We start from the raw sequence: 24,378 nt of genomic DNA, 5'->3' as shown, positions 1-24,378 counted from the left end.
GCAGGGCTTTAATTTGCTGTGATTAATTAAGTGAATGAGAGTCAGGTGTGGCATCCAGGAAGTGTGCGCTGGGGTTGCTGGGAGTTGTAGAACTCTGGAGACCAGAGGGCGGAGACAGAGCTCTGACTCCTACAGCAGGGGGGTATTCCAGGAAGCATGTTTAAACTAACCTGACTTTAAGCCTGGACTCTGGCTGAAATCTGCCTGAACTTGCTTACTCTGGGTATGTCGGTTCCAAAAGACCGGATATGAGTTGGCGTAATTATGCTCGACTTAGTAACCCTGGGTTAATGCTCGTGCACAGAAGGTACATATAGACATTTTCAATAGATCGCCGATTTCCGGAGTCACCATGGAAACGCGCGGAGAACCGGTGTGGGTACTGGATGTTCTCGGGTTGCCGGATGTTCTCGGGGTCCTTCGGAGCGCAATACTTTAGTGAGACGGAGTCTGAGATTTTGAAGACGGCGTAGGAACATTATACGTCCATCAAAAAAGTAACACGGCAGCATCCGCAAAAGAAAGAGTTTCTGCTTGTAGTAGGAGAACAGACAAAGTATCTGCACAAGTTTCTGATCTTATTTCCATTTTCCTTGTGACGTATGTATATATAACTTATCCAATTTTGCTACCTTAAATGAAATACTTCTATTAGTAACAAATAATTGAGTTAAATTTAATCAACCTAATTTCTTACGTCTATAAAACTCAATAATTGTTTATACAACTCAAATTTATGTATTATCTAACTAAATGTCATATTACTCCAATTCATTTAATATTTTTTCCATCTTAAATAATTATATTTCTTGATCTCTCATATGTCTAAGTATGAGCCGGCAGATATGCTCATTTTTATAATAATAAACAGGACGGTAAAAAATGCACGTTGCGCATAAATTCATTAAAGAATTATCCGTCACTATCATTACAGAAATGCTCGGTAGGGGTGCTATATAAACTAATCATCCTCTCCTTCACTCTTACTCATGGTGCAGAGACATAGGCACAGTAGGAGAAAATAACTCAGCAAAACACAGTAAAACAGCCAAACAACTAAACACATTTGGTCAAAAACCCACACTTAAACCCAAATCCGTCCAGACTGGCAAAGGAAATGGTATCCCACAATTCCTTGCGGTGCCGATCTAACAGCAGGACCAACGTTACACCTACTTAATTGAATTAATTTGAATGAAAGTAAAATAACTGTCTGAAAGCTACGTGTTATTTTTAAGCTGACTTAAAAAAACAAATGATTTATCTTAACTGAAGCAAATAACTAAGTTAGATCAAAGTAAAAAAGTTTAATTTTCCAACATCCATATGTGGTCTTATCACCCTCTCATGGTGGAAAAAGTATTATCTGAACTTCTTCATCCACTAAATCATCTTCAAATGGACACGGCATGCTGCTTCCCCTCTCTGTAAACAAACTAACCTTCAACTAAACCTGCTCCCGACCAGGTTATGTTCAGAGCATGAGTTGCTATGGCAACTTGACGTACCCTGAAACATACCTCCATTTCTGGAACCGAAAACTGAGGTTATCAACTTCCTTAGCCTCAAACTTACCGTGGGAGCTAGCATAACCTGCTTCCTGGAATACCCCCCAGGTTTCTTCTAAAACAGAAAACACTGTTAACTAATCATTTGTCATCTAATGCTTTGTTTTTAAATGGAACTGATAAAACACTATAGCATTCTGTTTTATTTCTGTTATCTTTGAAACTTGAAAGCTTTTGCTTTAATTTTCTGTTTAGTTTGTAATATAAGTGCATTTTCTTAGTTATCTGGGGGGAAAACAATTGCATCGTGTTTCTTAAGTACATCTGTTATGTTTAAAGTTGACAAATATAGATGTTTGGTTTAAATTATCATATATATCGTTATCGCCTGATATAAAAAACTATATCGGGATATAAAAAATCCAATATCGCCCAGCCCTATTTAATTATAATAATAATAATAATAGTGCATTTTATTTAAGAGCGATTTTCAAAACACTCAAGGACATTGTACTGATTCAAAAGTAAAACACAATGAAATCACTTCGAAAAAATGTTAAAAACACAAGGAATAAATTCACATCTAAGGGAAATCAGAAAACAGATGAAGGAAAATTGTGATTTGGAAAAGCAAATTTAAACAGGTTTTGAATCTGGATTTAGAAATGGAAAAGGAGTCAATGTTCAGGGGGTGTAATATTGATGAGTCAGGACGACCTCCGATGTTTGAACAGGCTTTAATTATCACAGACTCGCCATTCACCATGCACTTCAGCCACATGTACAACACCGCCTCCTAGTGTGTGTCTCGCGATAACAAACAACTCGCATACGTCACATCCCCCTTTTTAACAAGTAATGAAACAAATAAAACATTTGTATTATACTAAAAAAATATAACATCCCAACCCATAACAACATTTCCTTAGAATGCTAAGTAACTGAAATTTACTCTCTGTATCTAGCAGGTAATCTCACTTGTCTGCCAGATCTGGTTCTATAAAAGATAGATTGGTTAGGAGTCTCATTGTCATGAGCATCGACAGTCTGTTCATTGTCATTGGGTTGCTCAGTATGTTGACTCTCATCATTGTTGTTGTTTTCCTCATTCATACTCTGTCCCTCTGCTGGTGGAAAGGTTTTCTCCTCCGTTCTCCTCAGATGTTTCCTGTTTCTTCTGTAAAGTCTTCCATCAGGTGTACGAACCACAAATGAACGTGGTTGCTCATGCTTGTGGAGAACCACTGCAGGCTGCCATGTTGTTCCTCTCTGCATCCTTACATTCTCACCCGAATGCAAGTCTGGAAGATTTCTTGTCTGTCTGTCGAAGTAAAGCTTTTGCTTCTCCTGTCTTCCTCTTAGGTGTTTCTGTGCTTGAGCTGATCCCTTTGGAGTGAGTAGAGAAGTGGAAGTTGGTAACTTTCCTTTGAGTCTTCGTCCCATTAGCAACTGCGCCTGGGATAAGCCTACACTTTCCAGTGGTGTATTGCGAAACTCCAGGAGTGAAATATAGGGATCTCCTTTTCCATTTTCTGATTTCTTGAGCAAATTTTTGATTGTTTGTACTGTTCGTTCTGACTGACCATTGGACTGGGCATGTGTGGGACTAGATGTGACATGCCTGAATTCCCAGCTTTCAGCAAAGTCCTTGAACTCAGCACTGTCATACTGAGGTCCATTATCTGAAATCACAACATCAGGTATCCCGTGCCTGGCAAATATTGATTTCAGAGCCACTATGACACTGTGACTGGTAGTGTCTTTCAGTTTCATGATCTCTGGAAATTTAGAAAAGTAGTCCACACATAACACAAACTCTGCTCCTTTGTAGTGAAATAAGTCTGTGCCTACTTTCTCCCATGGTCTGTCTGGTACTGGGTGTGATAGTAATGGTTCTCTTGGATTACTGTTCTTGTTCTCGTTACAGACTGCACACTTTGACACTGTCTCTTCAATGTGTTTGGACATGTTTGGCCAATATAAAATGTCTCTGGCTCTTTCTTTGCACTTGACCATTCCCAAGTGTGATTCGTGAATTTTTTCAAGCATTTCTTGTCTCAACCTTTGTGGTACTATGAGCTTTGATCCCTTGAACATCAGTCCAGCTGTGTATGTGATCTCTTCCTTGAATGTCCAATATGGCTGAATGTCTTTGTGAACAGCATGCCGCTCTTTTGGCCATCCTCTCTGAACTCTCTCTTTTAGATGTTGTAGTTCTGGATCTTCTGCTGTAGCTTTCTTAAACTTATTCAGCTTTTCCTCTGACATTGGTAGTTGAGGTGTAATCGTGTTTACCTCCAGCTCTTTTCCCATCAAATCTTCCTCTTTTTCTCTTAAGAATGCTCTGCTCAGTGTGTCTGCAATATGGAGTTCTTTGCCGGGTTTGTATGTCACTTTTAGGCTATATCTTTGCAATCTCAGGAGCATTCTCTGTAATCTCATGGGTGCTTGGTGCAGAGATTTCTTAAAGATGCTCTCCAGTGGCTTGTGATCACTTTCAACCTGAATGTCTTTTCCATAAACGTACTGGTGAAACTTCTCACAGCCATACACAATTGCTAGCAGCTCTTTTTCTATCTGAGCATATCTTTGCTGACAATCTGTTAGTGCTCGTGACCCATAGGCTACAGGTAGTCCATCTTGCAGTAAAACTGCTCCCAAGCCTTGTGAACTTGCATCAACCGAGAGTGTCGCTGGCTTGTTGACATCATAAAACTTCAGAGTTGGAGCCTTGGTGACGAGCTGTTTAAGATTTTCAAAGCTCGTTTTCTGTGCTTCTTCCCAGTGCCACTCTATGTCTCCGTCAAGCAGCTGTCTCAATGGTGCACTGATGTCTGACAGGTTTGGTATGAATTTGGCCAAGTACTGGACCATTCCTAAAAACCTCTGTAATTCTTGTTTGTCCTGAGGTGGGGGTAGCTCTGTCACTGCTCTTACTTTTTCTTTATCTGGTTTCAGTCCTTTATCTGTGAGTGTGTGTCCAATATATTTGATTTCATTAGTTCTGATGAAACATATGTTTCTGTTCAGTTTCAGGTTGTATTGTCTTGCTCTGTCCAGCAGCTTTCTCAGTCTGTCATCGTGTTCCTCTTTCGAGTCGCCCCATACTAGCAAATCGTCTATGATGTTCACAACGCCATCCAGATCCTCAATCATTTGTGCTGCCGCTCTCTGGAACACTTCAGGTGCTGATGAGATGCCAAAAGGTAGCCGTAGAAACCTGTAACGACCGATGGGTGTGTTAAATGTACAGAGCCTTGAGCTTTCATCATCCAGCTTGATCTGCCAAAATCCTTGGTTAGCGTCTAACACAGAGAAGTATTTGGCGTTTGGCATACGAGACACAACTTCTTCCACAGTGAGCAATGGATAATGTTCTCGTTTAATTGCTCTGTTCAAGTCTTTTGGATCCATGCATATCCGAATTTTCTTGGGTGTAACTACAGTCACCATGCTGTTAACCCACTCTGTTGCCTCTGTCTGTCTTATAATAACTCCCATGTTTTCCATTCTCTGCAGTTCTTTGACCACTCTGTCTCTCAGGGCTACAGGAATCCTTCTGGGTGCGTGTACGACTGGTGAGACTGAGGGGTCTATTTGGATGTGATGCTGACCTGGCAAACAACCAAGACCATCAAACAAATCATTATAGTCTTTGAGAATTTCTTGTTCTTTTCCAACTGCATATACTCTCTGAAGTAAGCCTATTTTTAAGCATGTAGTTCCTCCAATTATAGTGCTCACATCTTCCTGAGTGATTTCAAACTCAATCTTGTGCTTTTTTCCTTTGTACTCACAGATCAGTTGTTTCTTGCCTATTGCTGTCACCTTGTGACCAAAACAGGGAACTAGTTTTGTTTGACTTGCTTTCAATGAACCTGCAGCTTCAAGTGCAGTGAGAGTTTTCACAGACATAACATTACAATCTGCTCCTGTGTCCAGCTTACATGACACCAGTTTTTTGTTGATCTTGAAGTTTTCTGTCCAAATCTCATTGTTTGTATCTCCAGAATCCATTACAGAAATGACTTTTTCCTCTGTGTTTACTGCTCCCAGAAACATGTCATTTTCACTTTCTCTCTGCTCCACTGTATGCACTCTCTTTCCTTGCTGCTTCCTTTGAACTTGTGATCTGCACATTTTAGCAAAATGATTCTTTTTCTTGCACAAATTGCATGATTGTCCAAATGCAGGACATTTTTTTACTGCATGCTTGAGTCCACATCTATTGCAGTTTATTTCTTTGAACTCTGCTTTCACAGGTTTGAATGTTCCTTTATTTTCTTTTGTCATCAGTCTACTCACTTCTGCCTCTTCAGTGAGAGCTTTCACCTGGCTGGTCGTTATTTCACTGGCACGGCAAATATTAATGGCCTTTTCAAGTGTCAGATCTGCCTCTCTGAGTAATCTGCCTCTCACTTGGTCATTCGTAATGCCACACACAATTCTGTCACATACCAGGGAATCGTGTAAATCTTTGAATTCACAGTCCTTGGCTTTGTTTCTTAAATCTGTGACATATGCATCAATGGTTTCTTCCTGTTTCTCCGCTCTTGTGAAGAACATGTGCCGTATGTAAGTTAAGTTTTTTCTAGGTTCACAATAGTCCTTAAACTTCTTTTTCAGCACTTCAATTTTGTCTTTCTCGTCGTCTCCAAATTCAAAAGTATTGTATACTTTTACCGCTTCATCTCCCGCGACGTGAAGAAAAGTTGCACATTGCACCTTCTCGGACTTTTCCGCGATGCCGCTGGCGGTACAGAAGAGCTCAAAACGCTGACTCCAGTTTCTCCAGTTTTCTGCCAAGTTTCCTTGCAAACTTAGATTCGGTGGTGGTTGAAACTGCGCCATTTCCTCTTCTTTCCGAATTCTTTTTTTCTGACACCATGTAATATTGATGAGTCAGGACGACCTCCGATGTTTGAACAGGCTTTAATTATCACAGACTCGCCATTCACCATGCACTTCAGCCACATGTACAACACCGCCTCCTAGTGTGTGTCTCGCGATAACAAACAACTCGCATACGTCACAGGGGGGAGAGAGTTCCAGAGTTGGGGAGCCGAGCAGCTGCAGGGATGGAAAGCTGAAGAGAAGAACGGTGAGAGTAAGAGTCAACATGGAGGAGATTAGGAAGATGAGAAGCAGCAGGTTATGGAGGGCTTTGAAGGTGTAGAGAAGAAGTTTGATTTGAATCCTGGAAATTACCAGAAGTCAGTGCAGCTGCTGGAGAACAGGAGTGATGTTCTGGTGAGGATGCGGTCAATTGAAGTTTATTCCGATTTTTTTCGGGAAAACCAGAGAGCAGGGCATTGAAATAGTCAAGGCGAAAATTGACCAGACTGTGAACCAAGAAGGAAGCGGAGTGGACGGTGAGGGAGGGGCGGAGACTATTAATAGTACGGTAAATGAAAGTAGACAGACCGAGTAAAGCTTTTGATGTGACATTGAAAGGATAATCTACGGCCAAGGATGACACCCAGACTCTTTACCTTTGCTCATTTTATGTTTTTGTTTTTCTGTACACTTTCCCTCTTCTTTACTATCCACGCTTTCTCTTCCTCTTTTCTCTGTGTGGTCCAGAAACCTAAAAAACTGGCAGTTGTTGACTTCCTATTGTGGTTTTGGGGCAGATTTAACAGTAACTGCATTCTGGATCCAGCCTACTGTCTGACCAATGCTGCAAAACATTTCAAACAAGAAGAAAAGGTAGGAACTAAGAATACTCTGCGGTTGGTAAGTAATAGATGGACGAAGTGATTCAGTCAGATAGTAAACACATTTCATGTCATTATTTCAGAGAATTGTTTTTGTCAGTCTACTTTTAGATCACACAGTCAATGACTGTAATTCTTCAGTTTCCCCTAAACTCCCCCCTCTCATTCCAAATAGTAATTACCCGCCAACTCCAAAAAGCTGAAATCCCATTGACTTCTTTTGAGAAATAAACATCTGTTACTCAGTCATATATGTCAGAATAACCTTTGTTGTTCTACTACATGGTCTTGCTACTCCAATTTAAAAAAAAAAAATTTTTCTTTATATTTTTATTATATATTTATAATAAATTCATATAAATGTATATATTATATTTATTTATAAATTTATTTATATTAATTATTTTTATTCAAGTTATAAACTGACCAATCAGATACCTCAGTAAAAGCATGTGGTGCCTGCTGGCCCCCACTTCGAACGTTCAAATTGTTCCATAGACAAATTCTCCCAAGCCCAGTTGAAGGGGTGTGGACTTCCAACAAGCTTACTTTTGATAGGCAACAGTAATTGTCATAGAAACATTGAATAAAAACATCTCAGACCAATCAGTTCCTACTGTTGTTGTGTGGCTCCAAATGGCGGCGTTCGTATCAGGAGGTATGGAGACTGAATTGACTCTGGCGTTTTCTATCGGTGACTTCACACTCTCTCAGGCCAGTTCTTTTATAAAGTCAATGAGAGCTAGTTAGTCAAGTTCCAAGATGGCGTCGTCAATATTGCTAAAAAAAAAGGACTGTATTGACTTCACTTGGTTGCAACCAGAAGCCATTTTCTGTGAGTGACGTCGCACTAGCTCGGTCCAGTTCTCATTTACAGTCAATGACCAGGAGACACTTCTGTCTGCCACAACAGAGAAACCAAACGCACGACACAAAGCCATCAAAACAGATTCAAGACCAGTTATAATTTCAGGCATTCCAGTTTGTGAAATCTTATGGTTTTCAATGTAGAAAGATACCGTAGACTAATCAGGAGTGGCTAACCCCGGTCCTCAAGAGCCTCAACCCTTAGCTGACTCAAGTGATTCAGAAGAAATCCATTTAGATGAGTGTGGAATTTTGTTGCTGTTGGGCACAATGTCAGCTTTACAGAATGTTGTGGGAAAAAGCAGCTGAAATCAGGAGAGAATGTGAAACCTTTTTAAGAATTTTCTCTTCAGGGACCCTTAATAAAGAGCCTATTTGACCTCTGGGAATGTAAAGAGTCCTGAAGCAGCAGAATGAGGTTGGAGGTGTTGGAAAGTTGACCAATTGTTGTTTTATGTAAATAAAGAAACAACTCAAGACACACTTTCCATCACATGTTGTGTATATTCTTTTCCACTGGACTCTGTTTTGTTTCAAGTTTAAAAACACCTGTGACAGTGAAATATGAAACTACGCAGAGAAGCTGAACTGCCTTTTTTGCATGTCTGAGAAATGTTCTGACCAGCAGAAAGTCGAATCGACACTTTGTAATGGAATTTGTCTCTTTCAGGTCTGGCCAGCCTCTGCCTCCATCAGTTAAAGTTGTGGGTACAACGCTGCAGTTTTCAAGCCAGAGCAATGACTTGTCCGGCCTTTATCAGTGTGAGACCAGAAATCCATACGGAAGCAAACAGGCATACCTCTTTGTGCATTTCTCTTCAGGTGAAGTCTGCTGTGAGTTCATCTGTAGTTTATATGTAGACTGTGGTTACAGAATAAAACAAGACTCTTGAGGTCTTGAGGCATGCTGGTAGTGCTCCTAAAGACTTCATTTGATTTGTGCTTTAAGAAAAGAAAGAGGCGACAGACAAAAGACTATTTGTGGACTCTGTGTGTCACTGAACTTTCTTTAACCCTAAATGTGTGAATTCATCGCAGACCTTTATAAAGGCTGTAACGATTCATTTTAATAACGATTCGTGGCAAAATTTTGTGGTTGCCAATAGGATTCACTTTTGGAACGATCCATCTTTAGCCAGAACCAAAACCAATGGGATTCAGAAATAAAAACCTGATACTAAAAAGTGTAGGTGAGGTTTTCCAGATTCCTTGTGTTTCTTGCAAGTTAATGGAGTGTAAATTAAATATGTGTCCAAACAAACAAGTAAACAAGAATGAATGTCAAATCCAGTCACATTTTAGTTTCCTAAAGATTAGCCCACCGTTTTTCCACATCCAAATAATCCAAAGGGAACATTCTAGCATCTCAATCTAAAGTGTTCTCATACATTGGACTGGAATGATGGACTGATCATGCTGTCATCACATGTGTGTTGTTCGCTGTGATCCACTCGCCGTCGTTATGTTATAGTAAAATAAACCTACTGTACCTCAATCCAAGTGGTATTGTCCAATATCTCTTCATTTCATTTTAAACCTATTTTATAATGGCATAGGTCAATTTGATTAACAACTTGCTTCAAACAGATCGATCTGTTTGGATCACAGGAATAAAATTCGATTAATCGAGTATTTGTTACACCCCAGTCTTTATTTCTTAGTAATACCAGACTGATAGAACAATATGTTACTCCGATTTATAATTTATATAACAGACACAGTCAAAAATAAGTTTCTTTTGTTTTCTATTTAAACATTTTTATTCCTTAAGCTTCAATGTGAATTTTCTGTCTTAGAAAACATATTTACCAGTAAATTATTGAATTTATTTGTTCAAAAAAAGTGAAAACGTTCTTATTAAGTTTCCTTTGATGTACTTTCTAAAATAAAAGTATTTATTTGTGATCATTTTTTACTTTCAAATCTGAATTATATAATAGATGAAAGTTTGACTGGATCAAACTAAGCACTACTGCTCATGAGAGACAACACATTCAATTGCATGGTAAAACAGTTTTATTAACATTTCTGCTGACTCTTTTTCTGTATCTTGTTTTGTTACAGGAAAATGCACAGGTCCCATCATCATTGCTGTCTTCAGCACTCTCCTGATTCTCCTGATTCTCGCGATTATAGGGGTGTATTGTCATAGAACTGGAAAACTTCAAAGGTATCAAGTCCTTCAGTTACTTTATAAGTTGAATTGAAAAATTCACAAACTGAATAAAAACGATTTTTTTCATGTAATAATTTAAAAAGGTTTTACGATCTTTGCGGTGAGATGAGGCAAGTTTGGAGAAGAGAACATCCAGAAGCAGATGTTGAGGAAAGACCGGTAATAATAATAATAGTAATAATAATCAGATTTCTTGGAAACTAAATTTCATCTCAGGCAAATAAATGAAACAGGCAATAAATAGACAAAGAACGCAAATCATTACAAACTAAAGAAGTAATCAATTTCTTATGCTGCCAAACAGGAAGCAAAACCCTTGCGAACCAGGTCGTCATCTGGACAGCAGGAAGAAGAGGTAAGAAACAAAAGGAATCAATAAACAGATATAAGGCTGTGCTGCATGTTTTGGTTACTTGAATGAAACGCAGCGAGACTGAGAGACTTGTGGTGAATTCCAATGAAGAGGAGCAGAGCAGCTGAATGCTCCCTGTGACAGAGGCAGATGGAGCAGTGAGATGGACAGATGAGGGGGATCTAAGGAATGGAGGCTGGTTCAGGGACATGGAGATCAGTGAGGTACCAGAGGGCGACTTTGTGAATGGCATTCTGGGTAAAAAGTAATATCTTGTACTGAAAGTAATATTTGGTTGTGGCGTGTAAAAGATTTCAGTGGAATATTGACATCTAGAAGGAGGCGTAGTATAGCAGGAGAAAGTACAGTCGGCAGCAAAGAGAACTTTCAGACTGACAAATAATTGCAGGGAGAAGGTCAGATGACCAGGAGCTGCATGGTGGTGTTGTCGTTTGCATGTTCTCCCCATGTATTTGGGGGTTTTCTCCAAGGGGGCCGCTTTCCTCCCACAGTCCAAAAAATGTGTTAAACTTAGGTTGATTGATGATTCTAAATTGTCCCTTAGGTGTGGATGTGGGTGTGATTGTGTGGCTCTGTGACAGACTGTTGACCTGTCTGGGGTGCACCTCACCTTCACCTTGCAGTAACTGGGATAGGCTCCAGCAGCCGCGTGACCACAAAAGGTATTCAGCAGGTTCAGAAAATAAAAGGATGGATGGGGCACGCTGACGTAATGTGATTTCTGCTCAGTGCTCTGAATGTCAAAATGAAAAAAATTCAGTCAAACGCTGGTTTGCACGTTCTCTGTGGAGTTCATTCGTACTTCTTCTGTGGTTTTAACGTGGTTCATTCGTGATACATTTGTGAAAATTTCACGTAAAGACCAAAACGTCTCACTTTTACCACATATATTTACGTATGACCAATTTATATCCGTGCAATATGTGCAAAATGTACATAGTGGTTGTGTGACGTGGCATTATAGTAAAAGTCTTTTTAGTTTTCACGCACGTAGGTGTGTAAAACTTTTTCTCCGCATTGACCCCTCCCCTGGGTTGGAGTAGAAGTGTTTCTTTGCTGAACTTTTCAGACTTCTCTCATCTTTTCAGTTGGACAGCTTTCCATCTGAGTGACTGAATAAAGCTTTTTTCCCCCACTGTAGCAGTAAGTGCCAGTACCTCTTACGAAAGCACTTTTACCCTCTTTGGCACGTTTACAGCCTTTTTTTGTTGTTCTGCCTCTTGAGTTTCCCCCCTGTGGTCAATTTTTTTCCTCTAAAAAGCACTTATGTGATTTACTTCCTTTACTTTGGCTCATCCTCAAATAAACAGAGACCCTTAATCTGAAGCAGATAAAGGTTTGTTAATTTATGTAAGCTTTTAAACTGAAAAAAACAAAGGATTCAAGAAAAAAGACTGTTGCAAACCAGACCTGCAGACACCTTATAAAACCCTAAACTAATAGAAGAATCTGAAAGTATGAAAGTGAAGGGAAGCTCGGTTTTCTCCTTCGTTAAAGTAATTTGGGTTCTAGTCACCAACTGGAAAAGAGGAGAGAGCCACGAAAGAGACTAGGATCCTTTCACTGGAAGAAATTTTTAAAAAAGTTTTTACTTTTAACTTGGTCTGCACAATCAATCACAAATTCATTGTTATCGCGGCATCATATCTCAAAAGATGGTGAAAATTGCAATAAATGTTTACCGGTACTTTAAATGTGTTAAAACAATCTTATAGCAGTTTGAAGTATTTAATGAATCAAATAAATCCATTTATGTATTTGTCCAATCAGATGGAGCCTTTTTGTTAGATGTTCGCCTCATGTAGTCGAGTATCATTTGAAGTATAATTAAGTTATTTTGACTCTTATTTACATTAAACTGTTGCAGTGAAATGAAATGATGTATTTAGTTGTTTTGCTATTTGTTCATGTATCGCATGACTTTTCCTCGTATCCTGCAGTCCTACTTTTAACCAGCATGTCTCAATTTATTCTTCTTTTAGATTTTAAAATATTTTTCTTTTTTAACTTTTAAAGTGATGCTAAATTTCTGCAGCAGTCCTGAATTTAATGGTTGCAAATTAAAGCATGATGCGGTTAAACTTAGTGCTTTACTCTGGTGTTTTCAAAAGGAAACCAATAGTCAGAAATAGATCTGCAGATGAAAACATTCAACCTCAGTTTCTACTGTCAGCACAGCATAAACTGTGGCACGACTGACTTTATAAAATCTGCATATTCATATTGTCTACAATTAAATGATGAAATCAAAGTTGAGACACTTTTTTAGAAAATCCTTTTCTTCCTTTGATGTAAGCATTTTTATGTAAACATTCTTTCTCTGTGAATTATTATTTCATGAAGTTTAATGATGGTCTCTGCTGGTTTACCTCACGATTGCTCTGATGTTTTTCTGCTTTAGAGTCCTGCTGAAGCCGTGGCAGAAGGATCCTCCGGCCTTTGATGTCCATCAGGTGCAAATGTGGAATTTGGTTTTAAACTGTAGAGAGACACTAAAGTTACATTTGTGTCTGTCCTCATGGACGCACAATACGATCAGAGAGAAACAAGACGCTTCAGAAGCAGCTTTTACTCTGAAAGACATTGACAGGAGCTGATAAAGCAAAGAGCAGAGGAGTCAAGGAGAGAGGAGGATCTGACAGTGTTTTCAGTGAAAATGGAGTCTGGGGTAAACAATCTTTGACTTCACACCTACAGAAAAGTTACACGGCATTAAAATAACAACACTGGATCTCTAAAACATTTTTAGAATCAGTTTTATATTTGAAAAACATATTTTGTCAACTTGCTGCACTTATTTATTTCTATTTTGGGTTTACTGTTTGTACCTTTTTGATTTTTCTAACCAAATTGAAACAATTTAGCAAAACACAAAGCAATTTCTATTGATATTGTATGATTCATTGTATTTGCCTCATCCACTGTACCAACGATTCTACCTAACATACTTGAACCTTATTACCTCAAAGCTTTTGCAAAAAGAAGCTCCTAATATGCTGAGAGAAAACCAGCAGTCCACTGAAGTCTGTGAAAGATTAGCTTCACAGTTTTTTTCTTTGTCTGCCTGTCTCAGAGTCCCACTAGCTATTTTAAACCTAATTTTCAGTTTAAGCAATCCCCCACCCCCCCTTCCATCCCTCTTGCACTCAGATACACTCCTTTGTAATTTAATAATGTAGAAATAGTCCTGGTGCTGCTCGGAGGCTGCAGAGGTCGGTCAGCACACAGCTGTCATAAATGTGTTTATATTACACTGGTCTCTGTTGTCTTCCAGCTACACAACAGAAATATCCTCTTGGTTTAGATTTTTAAACTAAGACTGTGTTGAGCAGTAATGATACTGAGAGAAAGTGTTGTGTGGGGAACCCAAAATAACAGAGGAGGGAGATGATAGACAGAAGATTAAAGGTAAATAAACAATGAATATGAAATAAAAATCCAAGAACTTAAAGTTCTGAACACGAAATCTAGAACTAAACATGAAGGAACCAAGAATGATAGAATAGATGAGAACTAGTTATTTATGTATTATTAGCGTATTAATAACAATGTAGCCACGAGGAGGCCCAAGCCGTAGCCTCACCGTGCCGGTCCCAAGCCCGGATAATACAGAGGGTTGTCGGAAACGGCATCCGACGTAAAATCTTTCCCAAATCAAAAATGTGAATCAGACCTGTGATATCCATACCTGATTAGTTGAGGCCTTCGGACCGGGTTCAGTGGTGCACACTGACATTTTTATTATTATTAATCTAAGTAATATTCCTAGTGTCATTTAGCAGCTCATTCCATTTCTCATTTAGTTGTGCTCTGACCAACATCGTGCAGGTATGGACATAAATGCACCTCATAATATTTTCTTTAATTAATTCTGATTCCTAAAACCCTTATTATAAAAAAAAAAACTAGTTTGAAAAACGTTGGAATTCTTTGAAATATCAATGGAAAATACAAAATACAGGAGCTTAAATAGTTGCTCTCTCGAACTGGGCTTCATTTGATCAAACAAGTCTGAACCCATTTTTTAAAATGGATATTCTCTGTCCTCCTCAAGCTTCCTCCTCACAGAAACACATAGATAACAACTCTCTAACAGAGATAGTTTCACTATTTAACTGGACCCTAACAGAAATTGGTGCCTGTCTCCTCTGATCTCTGAAGAATTCTACCCCTGGAGAAACCACAGGAACAAATTTGGCCTCTGTTTTTTTTTTGTTAAAAAAAAAGTAATTTATTGCTGCTGTGAATAGGTTCTACCCAAAATGAATAAATAAACACACAAAAAAAGTCAAAAAGAAAATTGTTCTTGGGTCCTCCAGGGTTACATAAAACCTGTCAAAACCATAAGAATGCATGTGGCCAAAATAAGCAAAGTCCTTGTTAGGATGAGGTCATTTCAGAGCAAAAATATAAAGGTCTTTTGTGTTTTCCATTTCGTCAATGACAGCTGTGTTTTGGAATATCTAACCTAAGTTTCACTGTTAAACAACCAAGGATTTACCGACCAGTCTGAGTCTATCCGGAGGGTGTTTATTTAACCTTGGATCTGTTGGATCCAGGGACAGACCACTTTTTGTCTCTCTTTTTTTAGCTCATCCTGTTCAGCTGCTGAACCAACAGGTAGGATCTGTGGGGTTCTGTGGCCAACACAAAGGATTAGCTAATTCATAGATTCAAAAAAGGAGAGGGGGGGTTTGATAACATTAAGTTTTTCTGTATTTATTCATATTTTTTGTGTGATTATTTCAACTTTTTAATCTAGAAATGATGAGAAAACTGAACAATTTCCTCTTTTGTTTGCTTCTTTTTGTTTTTGTTAAGCACATCACAGTGTTGATAGTTCATCTGCCGCTAAAGGTCATGGGTAACATTGTCACAGAAGTGCTGCTACTTCTGGCTTGTCCATTCATGGGCTCAGATCTATTCTAAAGTGAATAGATTTGTGTGCAAAAACACAGTATTGCAACATCAACATGAAAATTGTTTTGTCATGCATTTTCACCTTTGCCTGTATGAAAGCTTGAGTTTGGAAAAAATTGTCAATGTAAATAAAGTTTTGTGAATTTCTTCTACAGTGTTGATTAGATATTACCCCGTTATTTTTTATTTCTCACAGAATCTAGAGATTTCTGAAACCAGATGCTTCTGTTGCCTAAAACTGGAACTCACTTATTGTGGACATGTCATCATACAGACAAATTCTGGTTTCATGTTTAATTTTTTCGCAAACCCTCCCCTCCTATGGTTGCCGTATGGAGTGGGCCCCCCCTCTTTCTGTTTTATTTGCACCTTAGACACGTAGGGTCCTTGGTAGGGGGGGTGCTTGGACATCACTGCAAGCAAGCAGCAGATGTCCTCCTGGCACCCTACCCGCCAATTTTAACCGCACCTTAGACATTTAGGGCCCCTTGGTGTGGAGGGTGAGGGGACATCACTGTGAGTAATCAGGAGATGTCCCCTTAGTGCCCTACTCGCCAATTTTAACTGCACCCCCCTTAGCACACACACCCCTCCCCCTTCAATATATACATTCAAACATAAACACATGCACACAAACACCCTCTCAAACACCCATACACGCACACACATTTTACAAGGAAGGTGGGACCTGGGTCCATCTGTCCCCTACCCCGTCCCTGGTGGGGGGTGCGGGCCTCTTGGCGATGGCGGCCGTGTCCCTTGGGTGCCGGCTCCCTGGGCCCGGCGGTGCTCTCTCCGCGCGGTGGGGGGGTTCATATTACACCTGAGCCGGGGGTGTTCGTGTCCCTGGGGGGTGGGTCCTGGTCCTTGCCCCTGGGCGCTGGGCCCCGCCAAACTTCCAACATGGCCGAGCCTGGTCGGGCCATATTTATAACATCCCTTATGGGCCGCCCTTTTTTCCCCGGGGTTCCCCCCTCCTGGGCGGGGGCGGCGGGCCCCTGCCTTGCTCCTACCTGGACCAACCGTGGGCCGGGTGGGTGGCTGCCTGGAGTGCGGAGCGGGTCTCCCTTGGGGGGTCCTGGCTCGTACCTGGGGTCGGGGCGGGGGGATGCCCGGAACTCCTGGGTGGTGGTGGGGTGCTCGTCTGGGGCTGTGGGCGTCCCTCTCCGGTGGGGCCCTGCGTTGGGCTCTTCCGGCGCGGCGGGGGGCTGCTTTCCTGGCTGGGCTGGGGCGGCGCTCTCTTTCCCTCTGCGCCTCCCTGCTCTCTGGCTCTGGGGGTCTCGCGGCGGTCCTGCTGGCCCTGGCCTGGGTGGCGGTCTTGGTCGCCCGGGGGGCGGTTGTTCCCTGCCTGTTCCCGTGTGGCGCTGGGGGAATTCCGGCTGCCGCTGCTGCTGCGGCGGGGGTATGGGTGTGGGGGTGGCTGGGCGCTCCTCCTCCTTCTTTTCACATTCCACCATCCATTTTAGAAGAACATAAACACTCACCTGAGCACAGGTGTTAGCTCACCTTTGCACTAATAGTTTGCATGATTGAATGAATGAAAGATTTCACACTAGTTGGTTTAAAGGCATAGGTATGCGTTCGTGAACACTATCTGTTTTGTGTGCATGCTGACATGTGGACATTTCTGCGGCTAGCAGGTGTGTTGATAATATTTGAGTGTGTGTGAACAGGCCCCGCCCTTTTTGTACTACATTTGAACCGTACCGTAACGATAAACAACCAGTAAACCTGTCTGCTCTATGCTGCTTCATGGTCTTACCCCCCTTCCCCTCCTATTATCACCCTCCTACCCCCCCCTCTCTCTAACGTCCCTCTCTCTTGTTCCCCTCTTTCCTTTTCCGTCCGGTCCAACACCAAAGATTTTCAAACATGATTGAAATTAATAAAGTTTGGCCTCAATTACAAAAGGGGTTTATTCAGACATACCTTTGGTTTGTCTGAAGATGAATAACCCCTCTTGTTAGAATAAAATATGTACAACACAAGAGGCCCTCAGCTCTCATCTGTTTGCCTAGCTGTTGGACAGGACAAGTTAAAAAAAAAAAAAAAAAAAAATTTTCGCAAACAATCTTGTTCCAAGCACTTCTTTGTCTTTCATATTGCAAGTTGATTTCTTCAAGATACATTTAGGTCAAATATTTCAACAACAACAAAAAAGCCTTTTCCACAAGTTATATTGTGCTTTCCATCTGTCTTTTTAGACAACTTACAGAGTGTTTTTGATCCTTTTATTTATATTTATTTTTTATGGTCATTTTTTTATGTGTGCAGTACTACTGTTTCTTCCTATTTAATGAAGTTTCTTACGACTTTTTATCTTTTGTGCTCTATGAACTGCATCTTTGATTGTATTGTGTTTGTATTGTGTTTTTTCTGCTTGTATTCAATGACTGATTGGAGTTCGAGTCTAAAATAAATTTATTCTAATCTCAATTTTTCTAACCAAATATTCAGGAGTTAAAGGAAATCTTTATTTACAATTCAAAACGACTGGGAAAGAAACTTTGGAATTATTTTGTAAAATAGTTCGTACTGCTGCAGAACAGAAAGACTGGTAAAAGATCTGTAAATATTCAAACGCTAAGGTTTTTCTCAGTGTTTTCATCAGCGGAATTTAAAAATTATTCTTAACCCATTAAGGGATCAAAATCTGAAAGCTATTAAAACCTTATAAACCCCACTTACACCATCTTTTGATATATTTTAAAGCATTTCTGGGGGTCTTTGGCGCAGAGTTAGCCTGTCCTTCCCATAACCCATTGGTTTACACGCTCTCCCACTAGCTTACAGCCTCTCACGCCCCCCAACCCAGCATTATGGGTGCAAAAAAAATGGCGAGCAATAGCAGAATTATCTAGTCGTCTACAAAAGGATGCATCAGAATGGAGCGGAGCATGCAGCTCTTACCTACCCCTATGTGACAGCTACAAGCTTTTTCCAACGGCATTTTGTCGTCTGCTCTTAAATCACAACAATTTCAATAAAGGAATACCCAGGAATGCAATTTTAAGCATAATTTTCTTCATGGTTGTCTTCCATCATGTCTGTTATATAGGACTAGATGTTATTATCGCCAAGTAAATACTAAGGCACCAATGACACTGTGGCAGGCAAATGAATGGTGACATCTTTTGGGTTTTCAAGTGGGCGCCCTCTTTTTTCAGTGTTTAGCTGATAGGCCCACGACACCTCCAGAGGGTTCAGCAGTGAATCCCAGCGTCCCAGCCCCCCCCTCCATCAGTCAGCAGACTTTCGGAGGCCCAGGTCAGGTCCTTCTCCTTGATTCACAGCCACTGAATCCCCTTCTCAGCCTGGGAGAGGTCTTTAATCGCCAGCCTTCCCTCGCACTCCCATCTCCTTGAGTAGCCTGGGTGATGAGGTGGCCACAAAACCCCTGCAGCCTACTTCCACTGGACATACCTTCACACTCAATCCTTGCTCTTTGGAGTCTGCTGCAAGTTCGGCGTACCTCAGCATCTTCCGTTCATAGGCCTCCCCTCTCTCCCAGGGTCCTGTGAGCTCTATGATGTACGCGATTTTGAGCGTGGATGACCACAGTACGAGGTCTGGTCCAAGGTTGGTAGATGCAACCTCCCGTGGAAAGCAGAGTTTTTTGTCTAAGTCCGCCAGCGTTTTCCAGTCCCGTGCTCTACCCAGCTGTCCAATGACAGCCGTATTGGTGGTGTTGAAGGTGGCTTGGCCCTCTCAGACAAAAGGTGTTTGCTGCAAATGAGATGAGGATTGAGGAAGGGCGTTCAAGCTTGTCATCTGTATTTGCAGCACTATTGCAAGACACTTTAGCACCAGGTTGTGTCGCCATGTGTGACGGCCTTGACTGAAGATGATCTTGCATCTTACCAAGATGTGCTTTAATGTTGCTGGGCTTTGACATAAAGAGCATGTGGTCAAAACCTAAGCCATGACACTGGCTTAGGTTTTGCAGGAGAAGGTAAGGCATCATAGGTAGCCCTAATTATAAACGCCTCCATCTCCCACAGGTCTTTCCAGGAGAGCTTCCTCTTCTCCACTCCCTTCCACACCATCTACTGACCTTGTTTTGCCTGTGCCACGGCTTGAGCGCACCTTCCTGCCTCTTCTTCCCGGCGTATCTCTTGGACCACCCGTCTGTGCCTCTCAGCTGGGTTGGGCTTTCTCCAGGAAGGTGTGCTAGGTGAGAGATCATGACTACTCCTCTCCTCCTGCACGGATCCCACAATGCCTTTGTGTCTGAGTGCTGCCTTGGCCTGATCAGTTGCTGCCTTTTGGGCCCACTTCCTTCCTGTACCCAGATTGGGGGCTGCTTGGGCAACAGGTGAGTCACAGGTATCTTGCAGTGTCATCTCCAACCTGACCTTGGCACGCTTGTACTCCTCTACCAAACTGGATATGGGTGGTACCAAAATCCCCCTGTCATAAAGTCCAAGTACTTTTGACAGCGTCATCATAAGTAAAATCCCCCAAATACATTTTAAAAACGCTGAAAACTTAATTTATTTTGACATTACAATTTAAATATCTGGCAATGCTCAATTCTTTCCCTTGTTTTATTATTTATTTATTGGTTTGTAATTTTGTCTTAATGATGTTAATTCTTTTTAAATCTGGGCCTCCATGTGTGTCCTTTTTCCAAACGCTTAACTGTCTCATTTCATTTTAAATAAAGTTGGAAGAAAAAAAGTAAACAACCAGACGTCCCGGATGCGACCTTTATTGTAAGAACCATGTCGATGGAAAAAACACAATGAAATGAAATGTGTAATTATTTAAATTCATACAAATGTATTTGCCTATTTGTTATTTTTTTTCTGGTCTGTTTTGTTTTTTAAGCGTTGTGGCTCTGTTACGTTGTTGAGGAACGAAAAGAAAAGAGCTCTGGAACGGTTGCTGGGGGCCAAGATGGCGTCTGCGACCGCATGTATGTTTATTAAAAACCTGTCAGTCAAGCTGCAAGGACCACGCAAGATTTGACTTCGTTACAAAAATATACTTTATTATTAACAACAAGATACCAAAACCCCACCAAATTATAATTTAAAATGTCTGAGCTGTAGGTGAAACTTAGCTCGTGCAGCCGACACGACCCCTACCCCACCCCCAGGTTCTGAGCTCCAGCGCCGTCCGACTCCCCGGGGCTCGGCTGTGCCGGCAGCGGAATGATCAGCTTTGTAGAAGCCTTAGCAGCGTCCACAGTCAATAATGTGGGTGGAGCAGTGGCAACCACTCACTCGTACTCCCAGCCCTATTCTTTCTACAGGAGCAGCGAGCCTCCCCTCCTCGCATTAAAATAAATCCTCCTCTCTGTCTATCTTCACAGCCGGCAGCCCTAACCGGCAGTGAGCGGCACCCTCCCCCTTAACAGCATCCACCACAGAGGACAAGGTCTCCTGTTGTCGCGATACATACTCATCTGCAGATGAAAAGGTCTCATGTTCACCAATATTCAACATTATGTCTACTGGCAACACAATGTCCTGACTCCTGCCCAAACATAACTCTGTATGACATGAAGGAGATGCTAGCATGAACACCGCTGCGATACGCAAGCATCACTTAGGGTAAAAGTGTGTCCCAGTTCAGCTGATTGTCTTCCACAAAAATCATTGACAGTAACATACAATTAAACCGCTCAACCAACTGAGGGGGGTAAGGCGAAGTCCTAGATTTACGAATGTTCAAAAGATTGCATAGTTCTTTAAAGAGCGTAGACTCAAAATTACAACCTTGATCAGAAGGAATACTGCAAGGAGCCCCAAAGTGGCAAACACAGTCTTCTGTCAACACCTTCACTTTCGACAGAGCTTCCTTGTTTGGTAGTGGGAAGGCTTCTGTCCATTTGGAAAAATAATCACTGATCATGAACCCGCTCAAACGGTCTAGATGGAACAAGAGTTTGCATAGTTGCACAAGGCTGTTTCCCATGTGCTTTGCGGGAAGCACAATCAAAACCTTCTCTCACCCAAGTCTTCACATCATGGAACTAGCCAGGCCAATAGAATCTATCCTTCACTTTGGCTTGCAATTTCTGAACTCCCAAATAACCTCCAGTGGAAACATTATGAAGCTGTCTAAGAACCTGAGGCACCATGGACTTGGGCAGAACAGCCTAACACAAGCAGGAGCATCAGAATTATCAGGGGGTATTCTCACCAACCTAGACTTCTGCTCTTGCAGTTGGTGCCACAAGGGGGTATACTTCTGCAACTCTGGAGAATCCGACAACAATCATGCAACAAGTTCATGCAACGTCCTCTCAATATCAGCAAAACCTCGATCAAACTGCCTATAGTATGATGCCAAACCTAGAAAACTCTGCACTTCCGCCACATTACTGGGCACCGGCCAACACCAAACCGACTCCACCTTAGAGCGATCAGGCATCACTCCGTTAGAGGATATGGCATGGCTCAGATATTGCACTTGAGTAGAAAACAGGTCACACTTAGAAGGTTTAACTTTGAGGTTAGCCTGCTTCAGTTTATCCAAGACTCCCTCAAGGTGGGCCAAGCGTTCCTGGAAAGACCACCCAAACACTATGATGTCATCCAGATAAACCAAGCATGTTGTCCACTGCAAGTCAGCTAGCATTAAATCCATTTATCTTTGAAATGCACTAGGTGTGTTACACAACCCCAAACTAAGCACGTTAAATTAGAACAACCCTGGTCGGGTAGCAAATGCAGTTTTATGACAATGGTCAAGGTGTACTTCCACCTCTGTGAGTTTTTAAAACTTGGAATTTGCAGCACGAACTGTTTTTTTTTCCCGTCGACCTTTTGCCTGAAAACCAAAAACATAAGTTGTGCCGTGAAGATTCTTCAAACTAGCACGTTAATCCTAAACCAAAAAGGATGAAGAAATCAAAAGAAAACCTCGGCTCACATTATCAAAGCAGATACTGAAGAAATTACCTTGCATGGGTTTTGCTTTCATAGATGGCAGCACTAGTTATTCAATATGGCAGTTTAATGTTTAATTCAAGAAGGGCCCAAGTCCAGAGACTTTAGTTTGCTAGTCCTCTGAAATCATAAAAATGAGGTGCTTCATATTATAGCATTTGTAAGCTATGAACTGGTGCTAAATCCGGGTAAAGTATTAATCATCAAAGGGACGCTACACTCTCTTTAAGCTATGCAAATAAAATCATTTCCTGGATAAACAAACTTCTTGGACATGAGCCCTTATTGAATTCACCGATTCAATTTGAAAAAGTTGTTTGATTTTTTTCAGGAGGTAATGAACTTTAAAAAACTAAATGAGAAAAAGCAATGTAAAGAGCTGGAGAAGAATGTTGGAGAGATGGAAACCTAAACGAATGATGAAGACCGCTACAGCAGGAGAGTGACTCTACGCCTGTCCCGTGTCCCTGAAAAGCATTCAGAGGACGTCAAATTAAGGGTCCAAGAAATCGTTAGAGAGATGTTACCAACTAAAGATTCTGCAGTCTCAGCAATCGACAACGCACACCAAGTTGAAAAGCCCAATGGGAATGGAAACCAATCAATGTCCCCGGCCCCTAATCATCAGGTTCCTGTCCAGATCGGCCAGAGATCTCCTTTGGAAAAGATCTAATAATTACTTCCAACTGGATCATCATCTCCATCTGCAGGAAGATCTCATGAAAAAGAACCTCGCAGCCGCCTATGGCCAGCAGTGGAGGCAACCAGGAACAAAGGAGAAAAAGCCTACTTCATTGGAAACAGGGCTTTTGTGAACAGCAAGAAAATATTACTGAGTTAAGCTGAACTATGTTTGTAAAGGTCAGTATGACCGCATGAAACAGACTCAAAATACTGAATATGTACAGCGGTTCCTGGACAAAACCAGGAAGTTCCTAAGTTTATTTTCTCATTTTTCTTGTTCTATATAGTTCATGTCATTCTCTGTTCTACCTGTGAATGCCAAAGAGACCAGCTGAAAAGAAAATGTTTTTTTATATTGCCCAAATAAAAATTCAGACTTTTCTTTCATTCAAGAGACACACTCTTCTGAAGCAGATAGAGAGTTTTGGAGATGGGTAAAAATAAATGGTTTTCTTATGGTAGCAACAGGTCAGCAGGGGTAATTATTTTACAGGGCAGATTTAAAGGCCGCACTCTTGAGTATTTAATTGGCAAAAATGGGAGATGGATTATATTCGTAGTGAATTTTGACCTATTTTATTTTAATTAATACATATGCCTCCAATAATCAAACAAACAACAGTACAATTTATTTAATGCTGGAAGAAAAAAATGAATACACTCTTACAAAAATATCCCAATGCACAGCTTTTATGGGGGTGGATATTTGAATGCTGTAATGAACTGGCATCTTGATAAAATTCCCCCCAGAAAAGAAGACGCAAAGGAGTTTAAAAACATATAATAATAATAATAGATTTTATTTCAAGCGCCTTTCAGGTCACCCAAGGTCGCTGTACAAGGTTAAAAATAAGAAAACAATAAACCATCAATAAGAAATTATCAGAGTAAAACATGAGTGAACATAAAGACATAAAAACAGGAAAGAAAAACAGACAATTGAGGTTGTTTTAACTGAATGGATTAACTGTATGATTGTTTGAAGAGATGAGTCTTGAGTTGGATATGAATAGGGGCAGCAAGTTGGTATTGCGTAGATTTGGAGGAAGAGAATTCCATAGCTGGGGGGGAGGAGCGACTGAAAGCTCTGCCCCCCATTGTGACAAGACGGGCAGGTGGGACATGGAGTTGGAGAGAGGAAGTGGAGCGGAGAGATCGGGAGGGAATGGAAATGTGAAGAAATTCAGAAATGTAGGGTGGAGCCAGGTTATGGAGTGGTTTGAAGGTTATGAGG

General features: G+C 41.0%; 1 protein-coding gene across 5 annotated transcripts in view; it reads left to right on the top strand.

Moving 5' to 3' along the window:
- LOC101173666 (nectin-1) overlaps positions 1-23,788 on the top strand; it is a 33,616-nt gene extending 9,828 nt beyond the window's left edge. Inside the window, exons 5-11 of one of the 5 annotated variants that reach the window (XR_910911.3) lie at positions 8,763-8,914; positions 10,157-10,262; positions 10,352-10,427; positions 10,573-10,623; positions 19,563-19,735; positions 20,879-20,985; positions 22,792-23,788. Coding sequence is in view for 4 of the 5 variants with exons in the window: in XM_011489878.3 (XP_011488180.1) it covers positions 8,763-8,914; positions 10,157-10,262; positions 10,352-10,427; positions 10,573-10,623; positions 19,563-19,735; positions 20,879-20,891 (571 nt within the window). In the remaining variant the exon portion in view is untranslated. Of the gene's footprint in view, positions 1-8,762; positions 8,915-10,156; positions 10,263-10,351; positions 10,428-10,572; positions 10,624-11,729; positions 11,785-13,042; positions 15,714-19,562; positions 19,736-20,878 lie in introns of those variants that run through there. The other 4 variants (XM_011489878.3, XM_011489879.3, XM_023950809.1 and 1 more) reach the window with 4 other exon arrangements.
- Positions 23,789-24,378: the final 590 nt, after the last annotated feature.

Source organism: Oryzias latipes, chromosome 21, assembly GCF_002234675.1.
Source record: "Oryzias latipes chromosome 21, ASM223467v1".
Classification (NCBI taxonomy): domain Eukaryota; kingdom Metazoa; phylum Chordata; class Actinopteri; order Beloniformes; family Adrianichthyidae; genus Oryzias; species Oryzias latipes.
Note: the sequence above shows the minus strand (reverse complement) of the source record. Positions and strands in the feature narration are given on the sequence as shown.